We start from the raw sequence: 23933 nt of genomic DNA on the forward strand, positions 1-23933 counted from the left end.
TTTTTTTTATTGACTTCAGTATTTTGGCCAAGATCACCATATTTCATCTTACTGCTCAGACTTAGAACGTTAGCCACATAATCTGATCTTTTCATAATAATATTTATTTTTATAAAATAATATCTTTTGTTGAGACAGCTTTTTTTCTGTAACTAATCTGTAATGCATTTGCATTGGCCATAAATGCTTTATGCTTACTAAGATTTTCTTACTTCCTGTCCCAAACTAGGCTGAGGATTCAGCTGAAGAAGAGGAAGCCATTGTTAATGAGAACGATATCTCGCTCTGCATTTGTGAGTCGCCGCCTACCTGTAGTTGTTCTGACATCCTAACAGGGGACACACCCCAAAGTGAAGACAACTGCTTTATTGATGAGATAAGCCGTGTACCCAGGTACTGTATGTGAGGTTCAAAATCTCAACGTGCATAATTCTATTTCATTCTTGGCAGAAAAGTCTGGAAAAGTCAAACTAACCACATAATTCACTTCCTCCAGTGGGTTTGGAGACCAGCTCAGCTCTATGGCACAGGCAGAGGAGGAAAAGGAAGAGTTGTTGCTAGAGTCCCGTTCTTCCCCTCCGCCCTCTCCATTTTTCTCCGCCATCCTGGCCGCCTTCCAGCCGACTGTGTGCGATGATGCAGAGGAGGCTTGGCGCAATCATCTCAACCAGTTGGTGGCTGACTCGGATGGTTCCTGTGCAGTTTACACCTTCCAAGTCTTCTCCTCACTTTTTCAGGTAACCAATAAGGCCAATTCATATCACATAGACAAAACACCAACAAGTTTTATTGGCTGTTTTCTTGATTTAGATTTTTTTTTTTCCATTAACTTGGATTTTCTTTGGTTCATCACACAAAGCTGACAACTAAGTAGTGCCAAAGTTTTAGAAGACATGCAGCGTCTTTGATAGTAATTGTTTGATGCTGACAGCATGCTGGAGTGGGGCTGATTAAACAGGATATGTTGTTTCTGACCTCCAGAGTATTCAGACCAAGTTCTGCACCTTGACATGTGACGCTGCTGGTTACCTTGGCGATGGCCTTCGTGGAATTGGAGCGAAGTTTGTAAGGTCTTCCCAGATGCTGACATCCTGCTCTGAGTGTCCCACATTGTTTGTCGATGCAGACACTGTGAGTTTCTCGTTTATATATGTATGTGCATGCTATATCCAGAATATAAATCAATTAAGTGCCATCCTTAGTATTTTGTACACTTTCACCCACAATTTGTATATGTGTGCATGCCATTTTGTAAAGCACTTATTACAAAATGTATCTCTTAAATGTGTGTTTCAGATTGTGTCTTATGGACTCTTGGAGAAGATGAAGTTCAGTGTGTTAGAGCTGCAGGAGTATCTAGAGACCTACAACAACAAAAAGGAGGGAGTCATATCAGTATGTTCAATCAAGCATTATTTTAGAAAAGCAATATTTTAGTCATTTTCTAGTTTTTTCAGTTAATACAATTTCGAAATTGTAAAATGCAATGTTGTTTTAATGTTTAAAATAAGTATCTCATGCTCATATTGTAAAATATTATAAGAGTTAAAAATTTTTTTATTTTAATATATAATAATGTAATTTATTTCTGTGATGGCAAAAAGCTGAATTTTCAGCATCATGACTCCTGGCTTCAGTGTCACATGATCCTTCAGAAATCATTCTAAAATAAAGAATGCTTTAATAAATGTACTCGTTTCTTAAAAACAATCTTACTGACCCCCAAACTCTTGAGCGGTAGTTTATACAAATATAAGCAATATCTATATGATTATCTTTGTAGATGCTTTAAATAAAAGTGCTACAGCTTGTTGTTATGCCTATGACTCTTCCAGTGGCTGCGCAACTGCAAGGCCAGCTTCCCCAAATGCACTGGAGATGGAGTGATCACCTATCAGCCCGCTGAAACAGAGGAGAAGGTATGAAACTCTGCCTTTTCAATATCATAACAGTTAGATTGTCTGCCATTCCAAAAATAATAATAATATTGGAATTTCACTTTTATTTAAGTTCAAACTAGAACAGTTCAGCTGTCTAAAGCTGACACAACCCTAAAACTGCAGTGCCAGTGTACCACAAATATTGCATGCCTTCTGTCTTTATTTCCTAAAGCAAAAATACAGTAATACTCTATGTGAATGTTTTAGTGTGGTTGCATTGTCTACTGATTGATGCCACTGTAATGTCCATTGTGTCCTGAGATATGAGTGAGATTAGTTGAATCAAATGTTTCAGATGCCATTTCAATGTCCTTCTTATATTTTCTGCGTTTCGATTGTTCTGTGATAGCTCTGTGAGTGACATCTCTTTTCTATCCGTCTGCTCTTTAACTTTACGCCTGTTTCAAATGCTAGCTGTTACTTCACAACAACGCCCCTTATTCTTATGTTTGATTTGGGGGTTATTCTCTGCTGGGCATTGATGAAGTTTGCAAAAACCCTGAAAAGTTTTTTTTTCCTGACTTTATAGACCAGGGACCAGTTGGAATAACTTAGTCAGCACTATGCTAAGACTGTGTCTTAAGAACTAGTCTGACCAAGTAGCAGTTAGACAAGAGTAATCAGTCTCACTTTTCCAGTTAGACCAATCTACCTTTTTCTGTAACTGACCTTAAAGGGGTCATATAATGCCATTTTTGTACAAGCTAATATGATTCTTTAGGGTCTAAATTAAAAGTTTGTAATATACTTTAATTAAAAATTCTCATTAGTATTGTAAAAAAACACAAATTGTACTTGGTCAAAAACAGCTTTGTTTTCAGCACGCCGTTTAAGTGCATGTGTCTTCAAATGATAATGAGCTTTGCTCACCCCGCCCCTCTGTTCTGTGCGTACACCGTTTGTAATAATAACACAATAACCATAACGCGTTGTTCATTTTAAACGTGGGATTATGAATTATATTGAGAACGTCGTACATAGAAAACATGCCATAATGTACCCTGAGTTTAAACAGCCACATTCATCGTGAAGCGTGCAAGCGATTTGCAAAGATTAATATAAAGATTAATATAAAGGTTAATAAAACGTTACACTCACTTCAGTTCTTCTGGAGATGCAGCAGGAACACGAATAGTTGGTACCAATCTTTTTTTCAGGAGCAGCTTCTTAGCAAAACCAGCTTTATACTGACACTCGTTTGTAAAGCAGTCTAGTATGTGAAATGATTCGCTCAAACATGAAAGCATTGACGTTGATCGTGGGGAATATTCCCTTCGAAAACAAAACTCAGCCACTGCGTCTTCAGCGGTTCGGATTTAGGAACATCAAAATGACTGCTGTGTTCGTTATTACACCCAAGAACAGAACACCACAATCGCTTAGACGCCATTCTGCTCCAGCGTATCAACAATGCGGACTATGATGACAGCTCGCTCACGAGCGAGGGCGGGTCTGTGTTGAAACGCTGCTGTCAATCAACAATCGTGGGAGGGGCGTCCAATCTTGTGACGTCACAAGATCGAACGGCTTGATTTGAGATAGGGGAAAACATATAAGAAGATAAAAAAAAAAACACTGGATGGATTTTTATCATTTTATGATGGTTGTGTACAGACACTGCCAACACACATTTCAGTGCAATCAACTTGTAAAAATGCATGTATTATATGACCCCTTTAAAAAGATAGGACCAGTCTGGAAGATTAAAAAAAATGACTAACTTAAGACTAGTCTAAGCAGTTTATGCAACCGGCCACTGTTTTCAACCCTTCAAGATCCACAAAAAACGACCAGTTAAAACACTAAGCTCTCAATAAAAAAGGCATTTAGGATTTGTGAATAATTGGCATCTTGTTTTGTCACCCAGCACAGTCCCCATGCAAAAATAAAAATAAGAGGACATAGTTGTGAGCCTTTTTTTCTTTCTCTGCTTGTCCATGAACTTTTTCTGCTCATGCATGTTGGAGCCGTTGTTTGCTCATGCTTTATATTGCCAGTGCCACTGGGCTGCATGTTTTCACACTACTGTATATTCAATACTTCTCTTCCTTCTCACTTCTCACCTTTTGTCTTGCAATGCCTGCTTTATAGCAAATGGAATCTCTTGCAGTAAGTTTAACAAAATCTTTTTTTTTGTTAAAGTCACCCCTTCTTCCAAATACCCATATTATACGAGCACTCCCGAATATTATAAAGCATATCAGATTTATTTCAAAGGTCTCATATTTTTAAAATGAAAATGCTATTTTGCTAACATTAACAAGCTTCTATCCTTGTTAATGATATGTTTCGTCTTCTATGCTAGAACTGTTCTGTAGTTCTTTCTTATATCCCAAGAAACTTACGCGACATCTTAAACCAAATTTTGGTATTTATTCTACTTATGTATGTTTGTTCACAGCAACTGGAGCTTTGTCAAAGACTCTACAAACTCCACTTTCAACTGCTGCTGCTTTTTCAGTCTTACTGTAAATTGATCGGCCAAGTTCACGCTATAAACTCTATACCAGAGGTATGTGGATATCAGTGTCTTCTCATCTGAAACGTCTAGCTTGCAAATCTTTATTAAATAGTATGGAGCCCCGTACATGAAATGGAGAAATCTTGTGGCCACAAATTAAGAATTTGTTCCCACAGCTTAATTAATTTGCTTGTTTTAGTTCAGTCGTAGCCACATTGTGCTAATTTGTGTCCAAAACTAAGAAACTAAAGGGCCAGATTTACTAAACAGGGCAAATTAGCGAGAGCATAATCCCATAAAAGCGCCAATGGGAGTGGAAAGTTCTGCACGTGATCTACTGACGACGCACAAATGAAAGAACACATAATTTCCATAATAACCAACACAATCTACCAAGAGCAGCGCAAATTTGCGTCTGCTTCAAGACATGCTTTTTTTGGCCAGTAAATAATGGCGCAAATACCAGTAAATCGACTAGCACAAACCTTAGTAAATCACCTTGCATGATTCATTTAAATACTCTCCTCCCCATACATTTTGCATCTGAAAGGGAAACTCCTACAAATGCATATGCAATAAGGTCAGCTGCAAAAAATAACCCTGTCCATGCCTTTTTTAGCGCTAATTTTTCACTGCGTGTTTTTAGTAAACCCTGACAGTATTTTTTTTAACGCCAAAAGAGGGTTTGCGCAGGCGCAGGCGTAAAAGGAGGGAATAAATAAGTACAATATGGCCAAGATTTAACTATTTAACTAAATTACTAAACACATTAGTTTAATGTCGCCACCAGATAATTAAAATGAGGAAACAAGTCAATAAAATGCGGGCACTAACTAATAAATGGTGGAAAAAAACTCCTGGCCTCAGTAACTGTATTTTTTTGTACTTTTTTTTTTTTTTTTTGCATATCATTAAAATAGCAATATTTGCTCATTGTGTTTGTTTATAATGGTATTACTAGTTACTAATTAGGTACCAATTAGCATTGTTGTTTTTTTGGACATGTACAATGTTAATACCATTATACTTTGAACTTTGTTGGTGTACTGTATAAATGCCATCATACATGAATATAGTAATCAGGGCTTAAAAACGAAAAAAAAAATCAATCGGTTCTCTCCGAGCAGAATCGATATTTTAACGTTTCCGTTTTTGCGTTCCTCGTTAAACATTACCGTTCCGAAACCGGTTTGATTAGATAAAATACCGGTTAATAACGTTATTTTAATTTAGCCTATACTTTAAACAAATATGTATAAATAAGACTAATTTTCACTCAAAAATAAGATAACACATGATAATTAAACTTGAACATTTATTTCATAACATTGTTAAAACCACAACAGAAATACCTGTATTAATTACAAAGCATAAACAGCTGGAAAAATATTGACCTGTTTTACTGGACCGTTAGACAATCGAAATTGGCACTCTTATGGCTAATTCTTTTCTGAAGAGTGATACAATTATTTGTACCTATTATTATTATTATTTTTTTTTTTGCAACACGAATTGTTTTAGAAATTACATGATATAAAAATTATATAAACTGGACAATCATTGCTCTTTTAATGCACCGTCAACTGCTAATTTCAAAGCAAACACTGCGCAACACTGCATCACATAAACAATTTCATTCTGCGAAGCACGATCACTTAATGCAATAACATTGTAAAACTACAACAAATTTTCTACTATTTTTAATACAAAGCATTAAAAGTCTATAAAGAAAACATTTACCTGTCCTGTTTTTGGCTACCTGAAAGACTATAGAAAAAAATGTGCGATAGTTGCTAGCACTTATACGAAATCCATAAACTTTTTGAGCTTAAAGTCCGTACTGCTTGTTTAAACGTACGAAAAGAATGTCCTCCAATACCTGTGCATTCATTGAAGACCTCAGTGGGGAAAGAATGTACTTGAGGCATGAAAATGCGCGCTCTATGCTGACTTGCGTTACCGGTAGTGCAATTGCAAGTTTGTACAAATCGTCAACGTCACAATTCTGAACTACTAAATTTATGATTGGTCAATGGCAAATTAAAATATTAAAGAGAACGATAAAATAACGTTATTAACCGGTTTATAGTCATTTTAAATAAACGTTTCTGTTCAGAACGATTAAAATTGATTTTGTTTTCGGTTTCGTTTTTGTTCCTGTTCAAATTTCGTTCGTTTCCGGTTTTCGTTTTCGTTCCTTGAACCGGTTCAGAGCCCTGATAGTAATCATTCTGTACTTTCTGATATCACCACTGTATCTTTATGGAAGGGTTCAAAAGTAGTTTTATTTCTCACAAAAGAGTAAATTTGATTGTCATTTATGTGTAATTGCTGTCCATTCTAGCTGCAGAATATGTCCAGAGAGTTGAGTGAGTTGAGGAGTAACCTGCAGGCAGCAGCAGCCTCAGTGGCCAGTGAGACATCAGCCGAACAGAGAGATCCCACCGCTGAATCCCCCTACAGCTCCTCTGAGGCTGCTGTACAGGCCATTCTAGAGAGCCTGAAAACCAACCAGTTCTCTAGAGCCATCCGTTACATACAGGAATGCAGGTAAACTTCCCATCGGGAGAAATGGCTACAATTTCCCAAAAAAAAAAAAAAAAGATTCCGTCATCGTTTACTTACCCTCAAGTCATTCCAAACCTGTTTGTATATCTTTCTGCAGACCACACACACACAAAATGTTTTGAAGAATGCTAGTAACCAAACAGTTTTGATTCACCATTAAATTCCATTGTACGCGCAAAAAAATACAATGGAAGTCTGTGTGAACCAAAATGGCATGGTTACCAACATTCCTCAAAATATCTTATTTTATGTTTCCCAGAAGAAGGAAATGCATACAGGTTTTGAACAACATGAGGGTGAGTAAATCATGACAGAATTTTCATTTTTAGGTGAACTGTCGCATTAAAAGTGAGATGAAGTGAAAATGAATACATTTGGAGTTATATGCAGTACTTTGCTCTTTAATTATTTGAAATGAATAATAACTTTTCTAATGACATCTTTCAGGAAAATGTGGCCAAGTGACATCTTCGGCAGCAGCTCCGAGAATGAGATCCAGACTCTGCTCAACATCTATTTCCGGCACCAAACTCTGGGTCAGACAGGAACCTTTGCCCTGGTCGGCTCCAAACAAGACCTGTCTGAGATATGCAACCGACTCACCGAGCTTAACTGCGAGATCCGAGACATGATTCGAAGGGCGCAGGGCTATCGGGCCATCACTGCCTTCCTTCCTGACTCCAGCGTGACCGGCATCAGCCTTTGAGGCGCACCTTAAGGGATCAGGCCGGCATTGGCTTTCTCTCCACCACTCCTGTCTGAAGATGCTGCTGCCTTCAATGTTCTCCCCTAGCACACTCATTACTGTCCTGCTTAAGAGCTGACAGGATGTATAGCTTAAATAGCTTGGAAAAATGCAACAGGGGACAGTAAAAGAAGTCGACGCCTTGGCTTTTTTGCACTAGTATGTATGTATGGGGCCGCCCCCTGCCTCTGAAATGGGGCCTCTACTACTGCAGGCATCAAATGTATACCAAAGCTCCACGAATGACTCCTCCTGGCCACGTCTACCATTATACATGCTACGGGAAAATGTGCAATGCCTCACACCAAGTGAAACTTTTCATCTTAGAGAGAATGTTTTGTGCTCTCGGCTACTTGATGATACAGAAATGTTCTGTTCTTGTTTTAGTTTAGTTTAGTTTTTTTCAGATAAAAGCCGAAAGCCGTTGTTAATGTGGCTTTCTAAATTGTTTCAAAAGATCAGACTCTTCACTCCCTGCATCCGCTTTTACCCATACAGACAGAATGTCTCTAACACAATGCAATGCTACTGTCAGAGAGAATTGGATGCAAAAAGGGGTCATCCAGCACTTACTGTATTTATGGGGGTGTTTGATTTTACTAATGTCTTTCTACTGTTTAGTTGCTCCTAGAAGATTTATTTATATTCTCAAAAGAAAGATCATCATGCTTTGATTATCATAAAATGGTATAGTTTTATAGGATAGAATTCTGTCTATTCTGTCTATTGAAATGGCCAAGCATGCAAAGGTATGTACCACAAGACGAAATAGAGATATTTATGGAATAAAAAATATTTTAAATGAAAGATACGTTTGTACATAGTAGTGGGAGTGTAGCCCATACTTGTAAGATTTTATTTTTATGATTTTAATTTGCTGTCTGCTGTATGAAAGTGTGCATGCAATAAATAGAACAATAAATAATATTAATTAATATCTGCTCAGTCGTGGAGTGTTTATTTATGTATTTAAATACTTATTGAATACATTCAAATGATCTATGTAAGAACATTTGGTTTTGAATTATTTGAATACATCTCAAAAACTTAATGAGAATGATTGGGTTTCCATGCTTTTATGATCATGTACGTGTTTGTTTGTTTTAAATTCTGGAATAAATTACAAAGTGTATGACATATTTTCTACAAAAGGGAATCTTAAATGACAGGATCAGAACTGAGTTCAAGCAATGAATTATTATTCATTTATTGTCTATGGTTGTGCGCCCTCTGGTGTTACCAGAATGGAAATCACTCAAGATCAAAAGTTTATTTTTATTTATTTATTTATTTATTTTTTTTTTTGCCAGTTGTGGAACAGCAAACAACCTTGCTTTTTGACAGTGACTTGACACGTTCCACGATTGTTAATTTTGGTGGCCCATGACTGCATTACAGACACAATTAAAACAATGTTTTTATATGTGTTTGATCCATTGTTATCTTACATAAAATTAAACTAGCATTAAACTCAACAAACTCTGGTAAATTACTTTATATTTTTTTGTTAGAATAAAATCATTTTTGGAATAAGCTGTAAGTATCAAGAAGTGACAAGTAACAGGTGATAAAAAGATTAATCTGTAAAACTTAACATTGTAAAGAGATATTGTACATGTGCTGCAAATGAGAATAAAAAACAAGTTTGACGTTTACTTAGTGTGAATGGTCTTGCTGACTATAAACTACCAATATATTTTAAGCAAACACTGTCCAAAAATATGAACACTCATTTCCATATGTTTTTAATTAAATGCCAGTCACATTACAAACAATGAACATGACAATAGTCATTTCCAACATATAGTATGAAAAATATTTAACAAATATTGACTACAACAAATAGAAAAATGAAATATACAGCATAATATATAAAATAATAATACAAGTAAAGAAAGAAAGACAATGATATAAACAGAAAAAGGAACAGATCATCATACAAATAGCGTAAAGCTTCACGTTTTGCTTTACTATTTTTCAACCCAAGTAGTAAATCAATATATTTTTTCATATCTATCTGAAATAACAAAAAGCTGACTCATTTCCATCTTTAATATACTCATAAAATATATATTTGTGTTAGCACGGAAGTTCGCCCCGGAACTCAGGCGCGCGTTCTGATTGGTCGAGACAACTGCCCTTCCGTTGACGACACTGCGCTTATTGGCGGGATGTGTTAAACCAGCATTTTATGCACGCGCAGAATGAACAGATCCCCTCAAGACTTCAGGGAATAAAACATCTTCAATCGGCGATGAAGAAGACATTTCCAGGAATATCGACAAGTCAAAAGTTTCAAAAAGCTTTTAGTTGTGTCAGCACGTTCATTTACGGTCGTAAGTTACAGAACTTCCAGTTATGTTTCCTGTTGATTGTAGCTAACGTTAGTTCAGGTAACTTAGCGTTGTAAACATAACGTTAGTAATGTGGATGACATGATGGAGCTGCTGCTTTCAATGGCAAACTGTTACTTGAGAATATAAATATAATATAAAAGTCAGAGACACTGATGCTAGAGATACATGTTACATTCAATTACGTTTTTAAGTTTGTTTCTTTGTTTATCTGCAGGTCCAGTGACAATTATTATTGTGCTTGGTTCAGATTTAACCCCATCACACTCATGGCAGCATGTTTGAACATTTCTATCATCAAATTGACAAAGGTAGACACTTCAATAATATGAATACTAAAAATGTATAATATATTATAATGATTGTTATATTATTATGATTATTACTAGTGTTACTATAGTTACTATAACTAGTCACATTATTATTAAATTACTGACTCTGGTTTATTGTGAATTAAGAGCTTGGACCCCTTAATCCAGACTGGTTTGAGGAGTTGACTGCAAAAGCTTCCAGAGATGAAGGACGTCCTGACAGTTCGAAAGCTGAGCAGGAGGAGGACACTGTCAAATCACCCGAGACATCAGCCCTGGCCAGTCAACTGTATTCTACACCCAAAATATTTAAGCAACAACACTTTCAGTCCCCTGATTCCATTCCTAATGAAGAGTCACCTTATGAAGGTATCATAATTGCAGTGTTATGTATGATGTATGTGTATATAAAGGACATAGTCATGTACTGTACAGTTTTCTTTCCACCCAGTGACTAATGCCGACTCATCAGTTTTTCCTTGGTCAGAATCGAGCCCTTGTTTGTTTGGCTCAGCCAAAGACAGGTAATTATGTTTATGAGTTCTATGAATATTATGTAAAATATGAAAGTCAAGCAGAAGGTTAATGTAAGTTTCTCTCCTTTCCTGTATGGTCACAGATTTGATAGATCCTGTGAAAAACCTAGAGATTGCTTTAGTAAGAAAGTTTTAGATTATCTTCCCTCTTTTATTTAAAAGTAAAAAAAAATATTAAATATTGTACTTTATTTGTTAATGATTTCCATATGTGTTATTACAGGCCTTCTGGAGACACCAAAAAGGTCTTTGGTAAGTCAACACAAAATCACAAACCTGGTCATATCATATTTACTTTCTTAAGGCGAGACACTACAGGTGAATAGGGTAACATTTTTAGCTAGCAGATATCACCATGAAACTTTCCCAGTTGATTTGGGTTGAAGTTGATTTTCCAACTTTCCCTTTCTACATTAAGATGAGAAAAAAATGTATTACAAGTTTTCTGTAATTTAATGTTTAAATATGCAAATGAGGCAATATCTAATTAAATATGTGCTAATTTGCATATACAAAAATAAATAAACGAAATCTGAGTATTGGATAAAGCCAGGTTAAAAATAATTTTTTCATTGTGTTCACATATTAGATGGGAAAAAAATTACAGAGGGATTTATGGATATCTACTTTTGTTATCCTGTAAATCAGAAAATACTGTCAATAGCCTTACATTTTTTATTTTTGCCATGTTTTTTGGAATAAAATGTTATATAAATCAGGCTAGGAATAATATATTTACAAATCCCTCTGTAAATGTCTTCATAATATAACTAGGTACAAGACTGGAAAGTCTGGTGTACATAGGTGCTACTGAAGTGGAGATTTCGGACTTGGAGTATGAGAGAAAGGTCATTTTGAGAAAATGGGCTTTAAAGATTTATCATCAGCCAATGAGATTGCGCATTCAGCCCTTTTACTTTCACGATTGGTTGCTGATAAAAAGGAAATGACCATATTTGGATCTGACAGGATTGTACAGGAGAGAGAGAGCTTCCTAACGGTGCTTGTGATGACAGGCTGCCGGCAGCGATCGCGGAGCAGCACGTTGATTAAGAACGGCAACTTTTGTTGAATTTATGAGAAATCTACAGACGCAAACAGATAAAGTGTAATAAAATAAAGACCTAAATGTGTATTTCGGACTTTTTTTCACCACAAGTCTGAAAGAAGACATGTTATTGAAGACAAATATCCCAAAATCTCAAAATTGACCAGTAAAAAAATGTTTTTGCCTGCCGTGTCTTGCCTTAATTCATGTTATTGGTCATGCTTTTTTGCTTGATTCATCCATGGCATGCCTGTTTATCTAATGAAAAAATAAATAAAATGCCTTTCATCAAAATGTTAAAACTTTCATTTTGGCTGGTTCACCAAGCCCTCTTTTTTTATTATTTTTTACATTTCTTTCAAACCCTCCTCTTCAACCACCCATTTCAGGAACGTGTCACATTACAGAAAAAAAATAAATGGTTGCGAACACAGTTTCACATTGACTTCAGAAGGCATCTAGACATTAATCATGATGTTGAGTTTGATCTCTTCCAGGCACGTTCAGCGAAGCTGATATCTGAGAGCCTTGGGGCACAAATCAACCCTGACTTATCTTGGACCAGCTCCTTTAACACACCATCTTCTTTGACTCCCACCGTGATATTGCGTATGTATGAATATTCTTTTGCCTTGTCTCTTTAGTAGTGAAGAATGTATGGTTTACAATTAAAAACACTAGATCATAATGTCGCATTTCTCCACATTATCTCCACACTGTTAATCCACAGCTGTAATAATAACTTTTTATTAATACTTACTGTTGAATATGTTTCACCTTTATTAGGCTTCAAAAAGAAGATGAGCTCGCACACATAGTAGAAGATTTATTACCAAAAATACATTATTCAGAGTCCAAATGCAAAGACAAAACCTTTTCGTCATCAGTGAAGTGATATCGTCTACTGTTATGTGTATGAGCTCCTCTTCTTGTTGAACTTTGATATGTTTTTGAGCTTACGCACCAAAGTATCTACAAACGTTTTCAGTATTTGCCGCAGATGTTTTACAGCTTCTCGGCTGTTTTTGACCTTTATTAGGCTGTCAGGGATAATATACATTTATTTCAAGAGTCCTACATTAGAATGATATAATTGGCAACAATATATATTTTGAAATAAGTTAAAACCTTTTATATTGATCAAATGACGAGTGAAAAAGTCATCAATGCTTCAGATACTTTGAAAGATTTTAAAGATTCAATTCTGTTACACAAATTTTATTTGACAACTGGTGTTACAACCAGGTCAAATCTTGTATGGTATGTTAGATATATTGACACTATATCATAATTGTGATTTGAAGAAATATGTTACAATTACACCCTGGTCTCCTGATCAGGTATGAGCTACTCCGCATGAGCTATTCTTCTTTTGCTTTAGCAAAAACAGAGGATCGCGGTCCTTCATCAAGTGGCCTCAAAGACAATGAAGCAATTGTAAGTGCAAATCTGTAGTTCTGTACATAATTAAAGAATAATACTGTATATACAGTATGTATGTAATGTTTTTCTGCATTCTATGGCTGTAATTGTGTTTTTGCTTTTTGGATTATGGATTATGGTTCCTAATATTCTGAGATTCTGCTTTCACCAACATAGAATTACCTGATGGCTGATGGCTTGTTTTCATTCTCTTCACACTAGTTTGTGCGGAAACTGTTCCCATCTCTTTCAAAAGTCTCTGCAAGCACTGCATCATTAAATGATACAACATTAAAACAAGGTGGTGAGTGAGACACTGTATATTTGAAATTATTGTTTTTTTTATTGTGAAATGCATACACATACCAGTAACTCTGATTAGAAACTAATTGGGATTATTTTGTACTTTTCTCTTCAATGATAGCCAAAAATGAGACTATTCTGGTTGATGACTTGGGAGAAAATCCTGTTTGCTCTCCAAATACATCTCTTGATACAAGTGGTCTGTGGAGGCAGACGGTTCCCAGCGCTATAGAGGATGGGGATGTCCGGACCACAGTGCAGAATGTTCTTGATGGTGCTGAGGGTGCGTTATCAATATTCTTCAGCAACAGCACTTCAACTCTGCGGAGAATCAAAACCAAAGAGAGGATCAGAAGGAGAATATCCGATTCTTCAAAGGATGTCAAATCTCTTGTTCTAACTACAGAGCCAGAAGAGATATTAAAGGCTGATGTAGAAACAAAAAGCCCAAACAAAAATAAAGATATCATTCAATGGACCCCACTAAGTTTATCAGAATCTATACTGAACGGAGGCTGTTCGGGGGCGTCTTTGATAAACAATCACAACACTGTAGCATCCAGTGAAACTAATGGTTGTACTGTTTTCAACTGCACTGGAGAAAGTAGCCAAACTTTTTCACAGAGTGTAAGACTCAGATCTTATCCAGAAGAAGCTGTACATCAGAAGACTTTGTTAGACAAATCACCTGCTTTCATGCTCACTAGAAAGTCCAGGAAGTTTGTGTATCAAGTGCCATGTTCCGATTTGTCAAAGACTCTAATTGAGCACAAAGCAGCTCTACCAGTATGTTCGGACCATACTGTCAAAGGTAAGATTGTTCTGGTATTAAATTCTCTTACAAATATTGTGTGTGTACATATTTTTGAACAGCTTTTTCACATTGCATTTTACAGAAAATTCCTCAGTTGAAAAGGAGTCTAGTGACCTTAACAAATCCAGATTCGCCAGTGAATATGCAATCAATAATCAGACACAGCCACAAGCCGTCGAACCGTTATCTACAGAACCCCATGATTTCGACCACGGATTGGATATGACACAGCTTTCCAAAGCATTTGCAGAGGATTTCACACAAGAAATAAGGCCTGGATTGTTGCTTGACGTGCCTGTGAAGAGTGACCAAAATGGCCAAGTGCAACCTAAAGCTGAGTTTGAGGAGAACAAAGTTGGTAATCACAATGACATCTCTAATTTAGCAGAAATGTCTGTCAACTCCCCAAACAAGTCAACGGTCATGCTCACAACTTTTGATATCAGTCATGACAGTGGTTGCCCCACCACCTTTTCAGATTTGGATGGTATGACAGCCTCATGCGCAGACATCAAGGAGTTTTGTCCTACATTTCAAACTGCAAACAACAAGGCCATTTCCGTACCAAGTGAGGCTGTAATGAAGGCCAAAGCATCATTGGATGAAGCTGCAGGGGACTGTTTGAGCATCAATTTAAATCAAACAACTCCAAAACATTATCAAACAATTGAAACATTGTGCAAATCAGTTTCGGGAAGCACTAATGCAACCAGATCTCCTGTAGGACAGTTCATCTTCCCTAGCCATGCATCAATAACGTGTGTTAGTGATGCGGCAAAAAGTGACAGTCCAAAGAGCTTTAAAATGAATATTTCAAGTTACTCTTCACCACAGTCAATTGAATCTGATTATAAAACGGGTTCAAAGAGGAATAGCACAGCTTTAGATGTTAGTCTTCAAACAGAGACTCTTTTGAAAGAGAAATTGTGGAGAGATTCATCAAAGTGCATTAATCAAAAACTGGATTTCAAAAGAAGTGCTGAAAGACAGACTGTGTCCAACATTAACAGCACACACAAACCCACTGCAGTGGACTCCAGCCGGGATGATGTTGAGAAGAATGGCACTTTGACAGCTTCTCAAAAGGCTGATGTTACAGAATTGTGCAATCTTTTGGAGGAAGCAAATAGTCAACATGAATTTACCCAGTTCAAACCAACAAATCTTGGCACTGAGAACAACACCACTACAGAGAGAGAGTGGGATCCTGACATAGTCAATGGCATCGACTTTGATGATAGTTTTAACTGTGATTTTGTGAAAGGAAAGCATCCAGTCAAGAAAGACGCTTCTTCTGTAAACAGTTCTGATCATATGCAAATTGTAGATGCTGCCAAATTGTGCACCATGTCAAAGGAAACACAGAATGGTACTGTGCCTTTGTCAGTGACTGACGACAATTCTTTAGTTGATGGATTGAAGAATGTGCTGCCTAATTTTACTGATAATACTCAGTTCCACTGCCTTGGTTTTAAAACTGCTGAAGGGAAACTTATAAGCATCTCAGAAAAGAGTTTAAACAAAGCAGAGAACTTTTTTGAAGAGGATGATCAAGAAGTCGAGGTGGATTTTGGAATAATAAAATCTGAGTATTCTGAAACAAAACTTTTAGCCAATACTTCTGACAGTATAAGCACAGAAAATAAAACCCACAATGTAAAAAATTTACATTTCGGCTGTGTAAATGTAAATGCAGCTTGTAAAGAGATAAATGAGCGAGTGGCAGGAAATGCAGGAATGGAGCAGAATTGTTTAGCTGAAAAAACAGATGTTGTTTGTGTTGACTCAAATAGTCATTTTGGATTTATTACAACTAAGAGAGCGAAGCTGAAAGTGTCTGAAAAGGCGCTTTTGCAAGCAAGAAAACTTAACGATGTTGACAGCTTGGAGTCGCAAACTTACGTACTCGCTCTCCACGCTTCTGGAAAACACGATGCCTCTATGTCAACGACTAGCCTTCAGAAAACAAAAGCTGTTTCTTGGAGTGAAAATATAAAAATGAATCAGCCAGACTCAGTGGTGGTAAATCAGATATCTGATGTTCCGGATATTCCTTCCATCAGCAGTGAGAATGTCTTCCAAGAACAGAAATCTAGCACTGATGCTAAAGAAGTTTGTGCAAATATATTTCCCTCAGAAACTTGTGTGCCTCAGTCAGGGCAAGGCTATGGTTTTCAGACCGCCAGTGGGAAAGGAGTTTCCGTTTCAGCCAGCGCCCTTAAGAAGGCAAAGGGCATATTCAAAGATTGTGATTCAAATATTAACAGCTTGGAATCTGCAAATATGGAGGAAAAGAATGACAAACTAGTTGAAATCATTGAACAAACAAATGCATCCATTTCAAATTGTAAAAGTGTTTCATTTTCAAATGTGGTGAAGGCCAAAACTCTTCTCAGGGACACTGATCTGATTAATGACTTCTCATTGCAGTCCTCTTTGGACCAGCAACCCCCTCAGGAAAAAGTATGTGAGAAAAAAGGCATTCAGAATGAATTCTCTAAGTTGCTTGCTCTTAACGGTAACTGTGGTTTCAGTACAGCCAGTGGTAAGAAGGTGTCCATCTCAGCTGGAGCAATACAGAGAGCTAAGGATGTATTTTCTGAGTCAGTTGATGGTATCTCATGTGCTAATATTTCTCCAAAGACAAAGCAGGCTGTTGATAACCAAACAGACTATATTTCCTCAAGAGAACACAAAGGATTCTGTACAGCAGGTGGGATGAAGGTGGCTGTCTCTGCTACTGGGCTACAAAGGGCAAAGTATCTCTTCAGAGATTGTGAAGAGGAGAGTTTATCATCCAATGATCTTCAGCACCAAAACTGTAAAGGTTTCAGCAATGTCTCAGAAAAGACACTGATTAAGGTAAAACCGGCATTTGCAGGTTCCAGTGACGTTCCTTTCAGCCATGAGCCTGAAACTGGGAATTCTTCAGGAAAAACAGTAGGATTCACTACAGCAGGTGGAAAGAAGGTGGCCATTTCTGCCACTGCACTTGAGAGGGCCAAGAGTCTGTTTAACGATTGTGAAGAGGAGGTAGCTTCTGTGAGTCTTCAGCACCAAGCCTGTAAAGGTTTCAGCACTGCCAGTCGCAAAGATGTCACTGTCTCTGAAAATGCACTGAGGGAGGTTAGAGCGGCATTTGCAGGTTGTGAGGATGCCTCGTTCAGTCATGAGCCCAAAAGTTCTTCAGGAAACAATGTAGGATTCTCTACAGCAGGTGGGAAAAAGGTGGCCATCTCTGCCAATGCACTTCAGAAGGCCAAGAGTCTCTTTAACGATTGTGAAGAGGAGAATTTAGCTACTGGGAGTCTTCAGCACCAAGGCTGTAAAGGTTTCAGCACTGCCAGTGGCAAAGATGTCACTGTCTCTGAAAATGCACTGAGGGAAGTTAGAGCGGCATTTGCAGGTTGTGAGGATGCCTCGTACAGTCATGAGCCTAAAAGTTCTTCAGGAAACAATGTAGGATTCTCTACAGCTGGTGGGAAGAAGGTGGCCATCTCTGCTACTGCACTTCACAGGGCCAAAAGTCTCTTTAAAGTTTGTGAAGAGGAAAATGTCGCATCTGTGGAACTTTTATCAGAAAAAGTCCTGCCTCAGACTAAGAGTTCTCATAGAAAAAGTGAGGACATTGTGGATGAAAACCTAAAGTTTGAACAACTAAAAAAGAAAAACTGTGGTTTCAGCACTGCTAGTGGTAAAGGTGTGTCTCTCTCAAAAGTTGCCCTTGAGGAAGCTTCTCAATTATTCAGAGACTGTGATGCCCAAGTTACGGCTACTGATAACCAACTGCTACAGATTGATTTCTCAAAACGCTGTACTCCACATATAGAGAGACGAACCGAAACCACTCTACATCCTTTGCCATCTAAAGTAACTCAGAATATACCTGCACAACTAGACTTGAACTCTTTGGATTTTAACAGTTGCACAGACACCCAGCAGGAGTACTTTGAGCAGGAAGCGATGGCTTGCACTGAAGCTTTACTGGCAGATGATGACCTGAATGAATCGGCCAAGTTGGTGATGTCAGAGGGCACTGATTACCAAAAAAGTCTATCTATTTATGATCGACAGACACAGGGGTCTTTTGACCAGAACAGGAGGAGAAAACGTCAGTTTGATTCCTGCAGTACAGCAGGTATGGCTCCGTTTTATTTTGTAAGGGCAACTGTGTGAATCAATACGTTTGATATTTTAACCTCTCATTATGTTAAATACTTTTTTTAGATTCAGGGCAGCCTCCTTTGAAAAGACAACTTCTCTCTGAATTTGATCAGACTTTAGATGCAAAATCCTCTGGCCTCAAACCACAAAAAAGCTGTCCGAATGGTTAGTTTTTTTTGTTTTGTTTTTTGTTTTGATGGTTCTTTATCATAAAATAAACATAAGTAATATATCTATCTAACTTGTTTATCTTATTCATGAATTCCCTTTTACAGGAACTCTAAAAGACAGACGTGTCTTCAAATATAATGTCCTCCTCAAGCCGAATGTCACTGCTCCGGATTGGTAGGTTGTATGTTTTACTGGTTTTAAGAGTTAGGAATTCAGCATTTAATATCACAAGACATCTTTAATTCTTACAAATTATATTTTATATATGCAGGCATCATGTGGGCGAAAAGCCAAATGACCTCGAAAAACATTGTTCTACTATGTCTGTCCAAAACAGACGCAACTCAGACACAAAAGGAGTGGTGTTTGTGCCCCCTATTCAGGAGTTTATAATGACTGGTACATCAAACTGTCAAAATGTCTCTAAAGTGTCCAGTGGTTTTATGCCACCTTTCAAGAAGGAAAACAACGGAACAACTGATCATAGCAATCAGATGGACCAAAAAATGAAGGCTTCTACATCACATAGTGACAGTGACCTTCATGAGGGTTTTAAGCCTAGATCAACCACTTCAGTGGAAAGCGTAGTGAAAATCATGAACACTGAAGAGAAAGGTATCCATTTACTGTCTCTTCTAAAAAATTTTTTTATATATATACATCTCAAAATACGTGTTTCATAATCTTAGGGTATTTTCTATGTCAGTGTCCAAAACAGATGTAGAGATAGAAATTAATAATTTGAATACAGCAATACTTTTTTTCTTGTGATGTTAATAGACACTGAGGCATGGCAGGAGACCTTGGACCTAGCCAGGGATATGCAAGACATGAGGCTAAGAAAGAAGAAAAGGCAGACTATTCGTCCTCTACCTGGCAGCCTTTACCTTGCTAAGACTTCTGGTGTCCCCAGAATAGGTCTGAGATTTGCAGTTGGATGCAAATGTCCTAGTCAATACACAAAGGAAGAGGTACATTTTTTTTTTTTATATACCTTTTTGCTAATTATTTGACTGTTTTTTAAGGCATTGAAAAATTGCACTTTGTGTACTAATTTTTCTCTCTCCATCTTAGCTTTATCACCATGGTGTGCATCAGAATGTCTCAAAAATAACCAGCGAAAATGCTGAATCATTCCGATTTGACTGTAATGACTTCTTCAAACGTGAGCTTCTCATTGAGTCTGGTGCTGTCCAGCTGGCAGATGGAGGCTGGTTGGTTCCAGACAGTAAGAGTACTGTGGGCAAAGACGAATTTTATAGGTAAACATATTACATGCTGATGCATATGGGGCATTTAACACTATCAATACAAATAATAGCTTGTGGTCTTGTGGTAATAACGGCACAATGAGATCTACATACTGAAAGGCACTGTTATCTTGCACAACAACATTGTTCATTGAAGTAGTTTGTGTACCATTTTGTACTTTTATTTGGCAGTGCATTGTGTGACACCCCTGGTGTTGACCCCAAACTGATCAGTGATGCCTGGGTGTTCAACCACTATCGATGGATTGTATGGAAACGGGCCTCCATGGAAAGAACCTTTCCAGTTTTGATGGGTAGCCTGTGTTTGACTCCAGAGCAAGTACTTCTGCAGCTGAAATTCAGGTATTGAATCTTAGTAAAGCTCATATTTTTGAACCCAAAAATTATACCATTGTAACTGTTTAATATTTGCACTTAGATATGATGTGGAGGTGGATCACAGTCAGAGATCTGCTCTTAGGAGGATCATGGAGAGGGACGACACTCCAGCTAAGACATTAGTGCTTTGTGTATGTGGTGTTGCTAAAACTTGTCAAAATTCAGAGAAGCCAGAGAAAGATGATAAAACTCCCAATGCAAAGATGGAGTCCTGTGTGATCTGGCTCACAGACGGCTGGTACGCCATCAAAGGCATGTTGGACCCTCCACTCTCTGCCATGCTGAACAAGGGCCGTCTCCGAATCGGTGATAAGATTGTTACTAGTGGAGCAGAGTTGGTTGGTTCCCAAGAAGCCTGTTCTCCACTGGAAGCTCCTGAATCTCTGATGCTAAAGGTAAAGTTTGAGGTCAACAACGATGATCCATGCGATATAAATCCTGTCAGACTTTGTTTGATTTGTCATTTTTTTTATTTCAGATTTCAGCCAACAGCACAAGACGAGCTCGATGGGACACTAAGTTGGGGTACTATCGTGACCCTCGGCCTATCAGGCTCCAGCTATCCTCATTGTACCCTGCTGGAGGTGTTGTGAGCTGTGTGAACATTGTGGTGTTGAGAAGTTACCCCACTCAGGTCTGCTCCAACGCAACAGCTCTGAATGAGACATTATCATGTGTAAAGGTTGAATGCATAATTTTGCTTATGTTCCAAACAATTGACTGACTTTCTCATCAAACAGTGGATGGAGAAGAAGCCCAACGGTGTCTTTATGTTTCGCAATGATCGTGCCGAAGAGAGAGAGGCCAGAAAACACAGTAACTCAAAGCAAAAATCCATGGATCTCGTTATTTCGAAAATACAGACCCAGTTCGAAAAAGAAATGGAAGGTAGGGTTTCATTATATTTGCTTTAATTTTTAGACATTAAACTTTATCGGGAGGTTTGTATGTAAGGACTTTTGATGAGTGTTTTCCTGCATGTATAAGGTAATAAGAAAGGTCGAAGGCAAAGGAGGACATTTAGTCGACATGAGATTGAAGCTCTGCAAGATGGGGAAGAGTTGCATGAGGCAATGGAACAGGATCCTGCTGTTGAGGTGAAGTTTGGTTAATTTTAATTCATTATACCTATGCATATTTTTTTGCCATTAGGAAGTAAATAAACAAAGAAACAACAAATAAATTGGCATTGTGTCAAACCATGTACCAACTCTTTGAGTAGACCCATGTAAGTGAGAAGCAGATGGAGGCGGTGAGTAAGTACAGACGCTGTCTAGGGGAGAGAAGTCAGGCAGAGCTGCAGGAGCGTGTGCATAAGGCGGTAATGGAAGCCCAAGAGGCTGAGGGTGGGTGTCCCAATCGAGATGTCACTCCTGTTTGGAAGCTCAGCATTACCGACGCCAGTGACCTGCAGAACGACCGTGGTGAGTCAAATGGATATCATCTTTACTCTTTGGTTAGATGTTGCAGTAGCCATTTTAACCTGTTATGGCTGGGTGCCATACATTTCCTAGTTTACACGCTGAATATCTGGCGCCCGTCGCGGGACTTGTATGGCTTGCTAAGAGAGGGCCACAGTTACAGGGCGTACCACCTCGCCACATCTGAGGGGAAGAAACGCTCGGGCATTGCTCACATACAACTCACTGCCACCAAGAAAACACTCTTTCAGGATATTGAGGTAAACTAAGTGTTGAACAACTTTGTTCTCACCACAGGCTGATTACTTTCTCTTTAATGATTACATTTGAAATGGTCTTACAAAAAATCTGTTTGAGCCAGGTGTCTCCGGAATGGTTGCATCAGCATTTCCGTGCTCGAGAGTGCGTACGCTTCAGAGAACTTCAAAACTCTCAATTCAGCTCTCCTTGTGGGGAGGTGGACATTGTGGGATATATTATCTCCATAGTGGGCAAACAAGGTTAGTTGCATTAATTTGCATTAAAACGTCTGTCATCTTGTGTAAAAGCTGTTTTTGTTTCCTCAAACTATGTTTCATCAATCCTTAATATTTTCTGACACATTTTGACTGTTGTCAAATGTCTTCTCAGGAAATTGCCCGGTACTGCATCTTGTGGATGAGAACTTTGATCTGGTCTCTGTGAGAACCTACAGTAGTCTGGAGCAGTTGGCTGTAGAAGAGCTGGTAAAGCTGCGAGCACTGATTGCTCTTAGTAATCTTCAGGTGAGACCGCTCTCTGGGCCTGTGCCAAGCCTTTATGCAGGAGAACAAGCACTATTCTCCGTAAACCCCAAGGAATCCCATCTGCAAGAAGCTATGGCCCATCTGAAGACTTTTGTACAGGTTAATGAATCAGCTTTTAAACTTTCATATTTAAGTACATGCAAAATCAAAGAGTGATTCCTCATGTCTTTTATTGTTGCTGATTAGACTTGTTGGTTTTTTACACAGACATGTGAGGAGTTTTTCAGCATTGCGGAGGAGAAAGTCTCAGATGTGGTTCCTTCAGGTGTCTTGGATTGTTTTCAGTCTCCAAGAACCCCTAGTGTGCAGTCTTATCCAAAAATTAACGGCAGGGTTAGTATTCATTTCTTTTTATGTGGAGAAGTATTGGTTTTATTAGTGGTGCTTATTAAGGCAAGCTTCACTATAATTATTACTTTGTTCCACACCGTTTGTTCTGTAGACATGAAAGCTCCTACATCTTCAAAAAAATGTAGTTGTAACTGTTGTCAATTACTAATAAAAAAAACAGATATTATAATTGACATTAACCATGTTATAATTATTATATATATATATATATATATATATATATATATATATATATATACATTTCTTTAGAAGCAAATCATTATATTAGAATTATTCTGAAGGATCATGTGAACACTGAAGACTGGAGTAATAATGCTATAAACAATTCTGCTTTACCTTCACATGAATAAAATCTATTAAAATAGGTTATTTTACATTTAAATAACACTTTACAATATTGCTGTTTTATCTGTATTTTGATCAAATAAATGCAGCCTTGGTGAGCATAATAGACTTTTAAATATTTTTTTTTGTTTATGGCCAATATTTATAAATGCTCTCATGTATGTGTTCATTAGATGCAAAAAATCTATTATGCCCTGTGTTGAAATTCCCAGGTAACCCCGCAGCAGAAAAGCAGCGGTTTCTCGCCTTTCACCCCATTGAATAGAAGAACACCTGTGTCTGCATGTAACAGTGAGGGAAAAGACCCCAAAAACTTGAAAAGAAGACAAGGTTTGGACTACTTATCACGTATTCCGTCCCCTCCACCAATCACCCCCCTGAAAACTAGAGCTTCTCCCTGCGTTAGCAACACCTTTAATCCTCCAAGGAGATCTGTGACTCCTAAACCTCCACAGAATGAGTCACCTCGAGCCTCGCGTCCCCCACCGGGAGAGGAGAAGTGGGTGCATGATGAAGAGCTGGTGATGATTGACACCCAGGCGTTA

General features: G+C 37.8%; 2 protein-coding genes across 7 annotated transcripts in view; both read left to right on the forward strand.

Annotated features, from left to right (window-relative positions):
* frya (furry homolog a) overlaps positions 1-8651 on the forward strand; it is a 69927-nt gene extending 61276 nt beyond the window's left edge. For 3 of the 4 annotated variants that reach the window (XM_084418711.1, XM_084418712.1, XM_084418713.1), the window contains 9 exons: positions 230-393; positions 497-737; positions 982-1131; positions 1297-1395; positions 1836-1919; positions 4032-4049; positions 4342-4452; positions 6746-6951; positions 7417-8651. In XM_084418711.1, the coding sequence (XP_084274837.1) occupies positions 230-393; positions 497-737; positions 982-1131; positions 1297-1395; positions 1836-1919; positions 4032-4049; positions 4342-4452; positions 6746-6951; positions 7417-7675 (1332 nt within the window). In that variant the 3' untranslated portion in view covers positions 7676-8651. The remainder of the gene's footprint in view (positions 1-229; positions 394-496; positions 738-981; positions 1132-1296; positions 1396-1835; positions 1920-4031; positions 4050-4341; positions 4453-6745; positions 6952-7416) is intronic. The other variant, XM_084418714.1, reaches the window with a different exon arrangement.
* Positions 8652-9837: 1186 nt separating this feature from the next.
* brca2 (BRCA2 DNA repair associated) overlaps positions 9838-23933 on the forward strand; it is a 14482-nt gene continuing 386 nt past the window's right edge. Inside the window, exons 1-27 of one of the 3 annotated variants that reach the window (XM_084418953.1) lie at positions 9838-10050; positions 10286-10379; positions 10527-10748; positions 10852-10903; positions 10999-11036; positions 11139-11167; positions 12461-12572; positions 13345-13400; positions 13608-13689; positions 13810-14499; positions 14585-18640; positions 18730-18831; positions 18942-19011; positions 19109-19452; positions 19618-19808; positions 19912-20099; positions 20280-20450; positions 20527-20881; positions 20965-21120; positions 21227-21374; positions 21474-21583; positions 21709-21910; positions 22001-22167; positions 22269-22407; positions 22538-22791; positions 22900-23025; positions 23601-23933. The exon at positions 23601-23933 is cut by the window's right edge and continues 386 nt beyond it. In XM_084418953.1, the coding sequence (XP_084275079.1) occupies positions 10346-10379; positions 10527-10748; positions 10852-10903; positions 10999-11036; positions 11139-11167; positions 12461-12572; positions 13345-13400; positions 13608-13689; positions 13810-14499; positions 14585-18640; positions 18730-18831; positions 18942-19011; positions 19109-19452; positions 19618-19808; positions 19912-20099; positions 20280-20450; positions 20527-20881; positions 20965-21120; positions 21227-21374; positions 21474-21583; positions 21709-21910; positions 22001-22167; positions 22269-22407; positions 22538-22791; positions 22900-23025; positions 23601-23933 (8427 nt within the window). In that variant the 5' untranslated portion in view covers positions 9838-10050; positions 10286-10345. Of the gene's footprint in view, positions 10051-10285; positions 10380-10526; positions 10749-10830; positions 10904-10998; positions 11037-11138; positions 11168-12460; positions 12573-13344; positions 13401-13607; positions 13690-13809; positions 14500-14584; positions 18641-18729; positions 18832-18941; positions 19012-19108; positions 19453-19617; positions 19809-19911; positions 20100-20279; positions 20451-20526; positions 20882-20964; positions 21121-21226; positions 21375-21473; positions 21584-21708; positions 21911-22000; positions 22168-22268; positions 22408-22537; positions 22792-22899; positions 23026-23600 lie in introns of all 3 variants that reach the window. The other 2 variants (XM_084418951.1, XM_084418952.1) reach the window with 2 other exon arrangements.

The sequence above is a fragment of the Rutilus rutilus genome, assembly GCF_951802725.1.
Source record: "Rutilus rutilus genome assembly, chromosome: 9".
Classification (NCBI taxonomy): Eukaryota; Metazoa; Chordata; class Actinopteri; order Cypriniformes; family Leuciscidae; genus Rutilus; species Rutilus rutilus.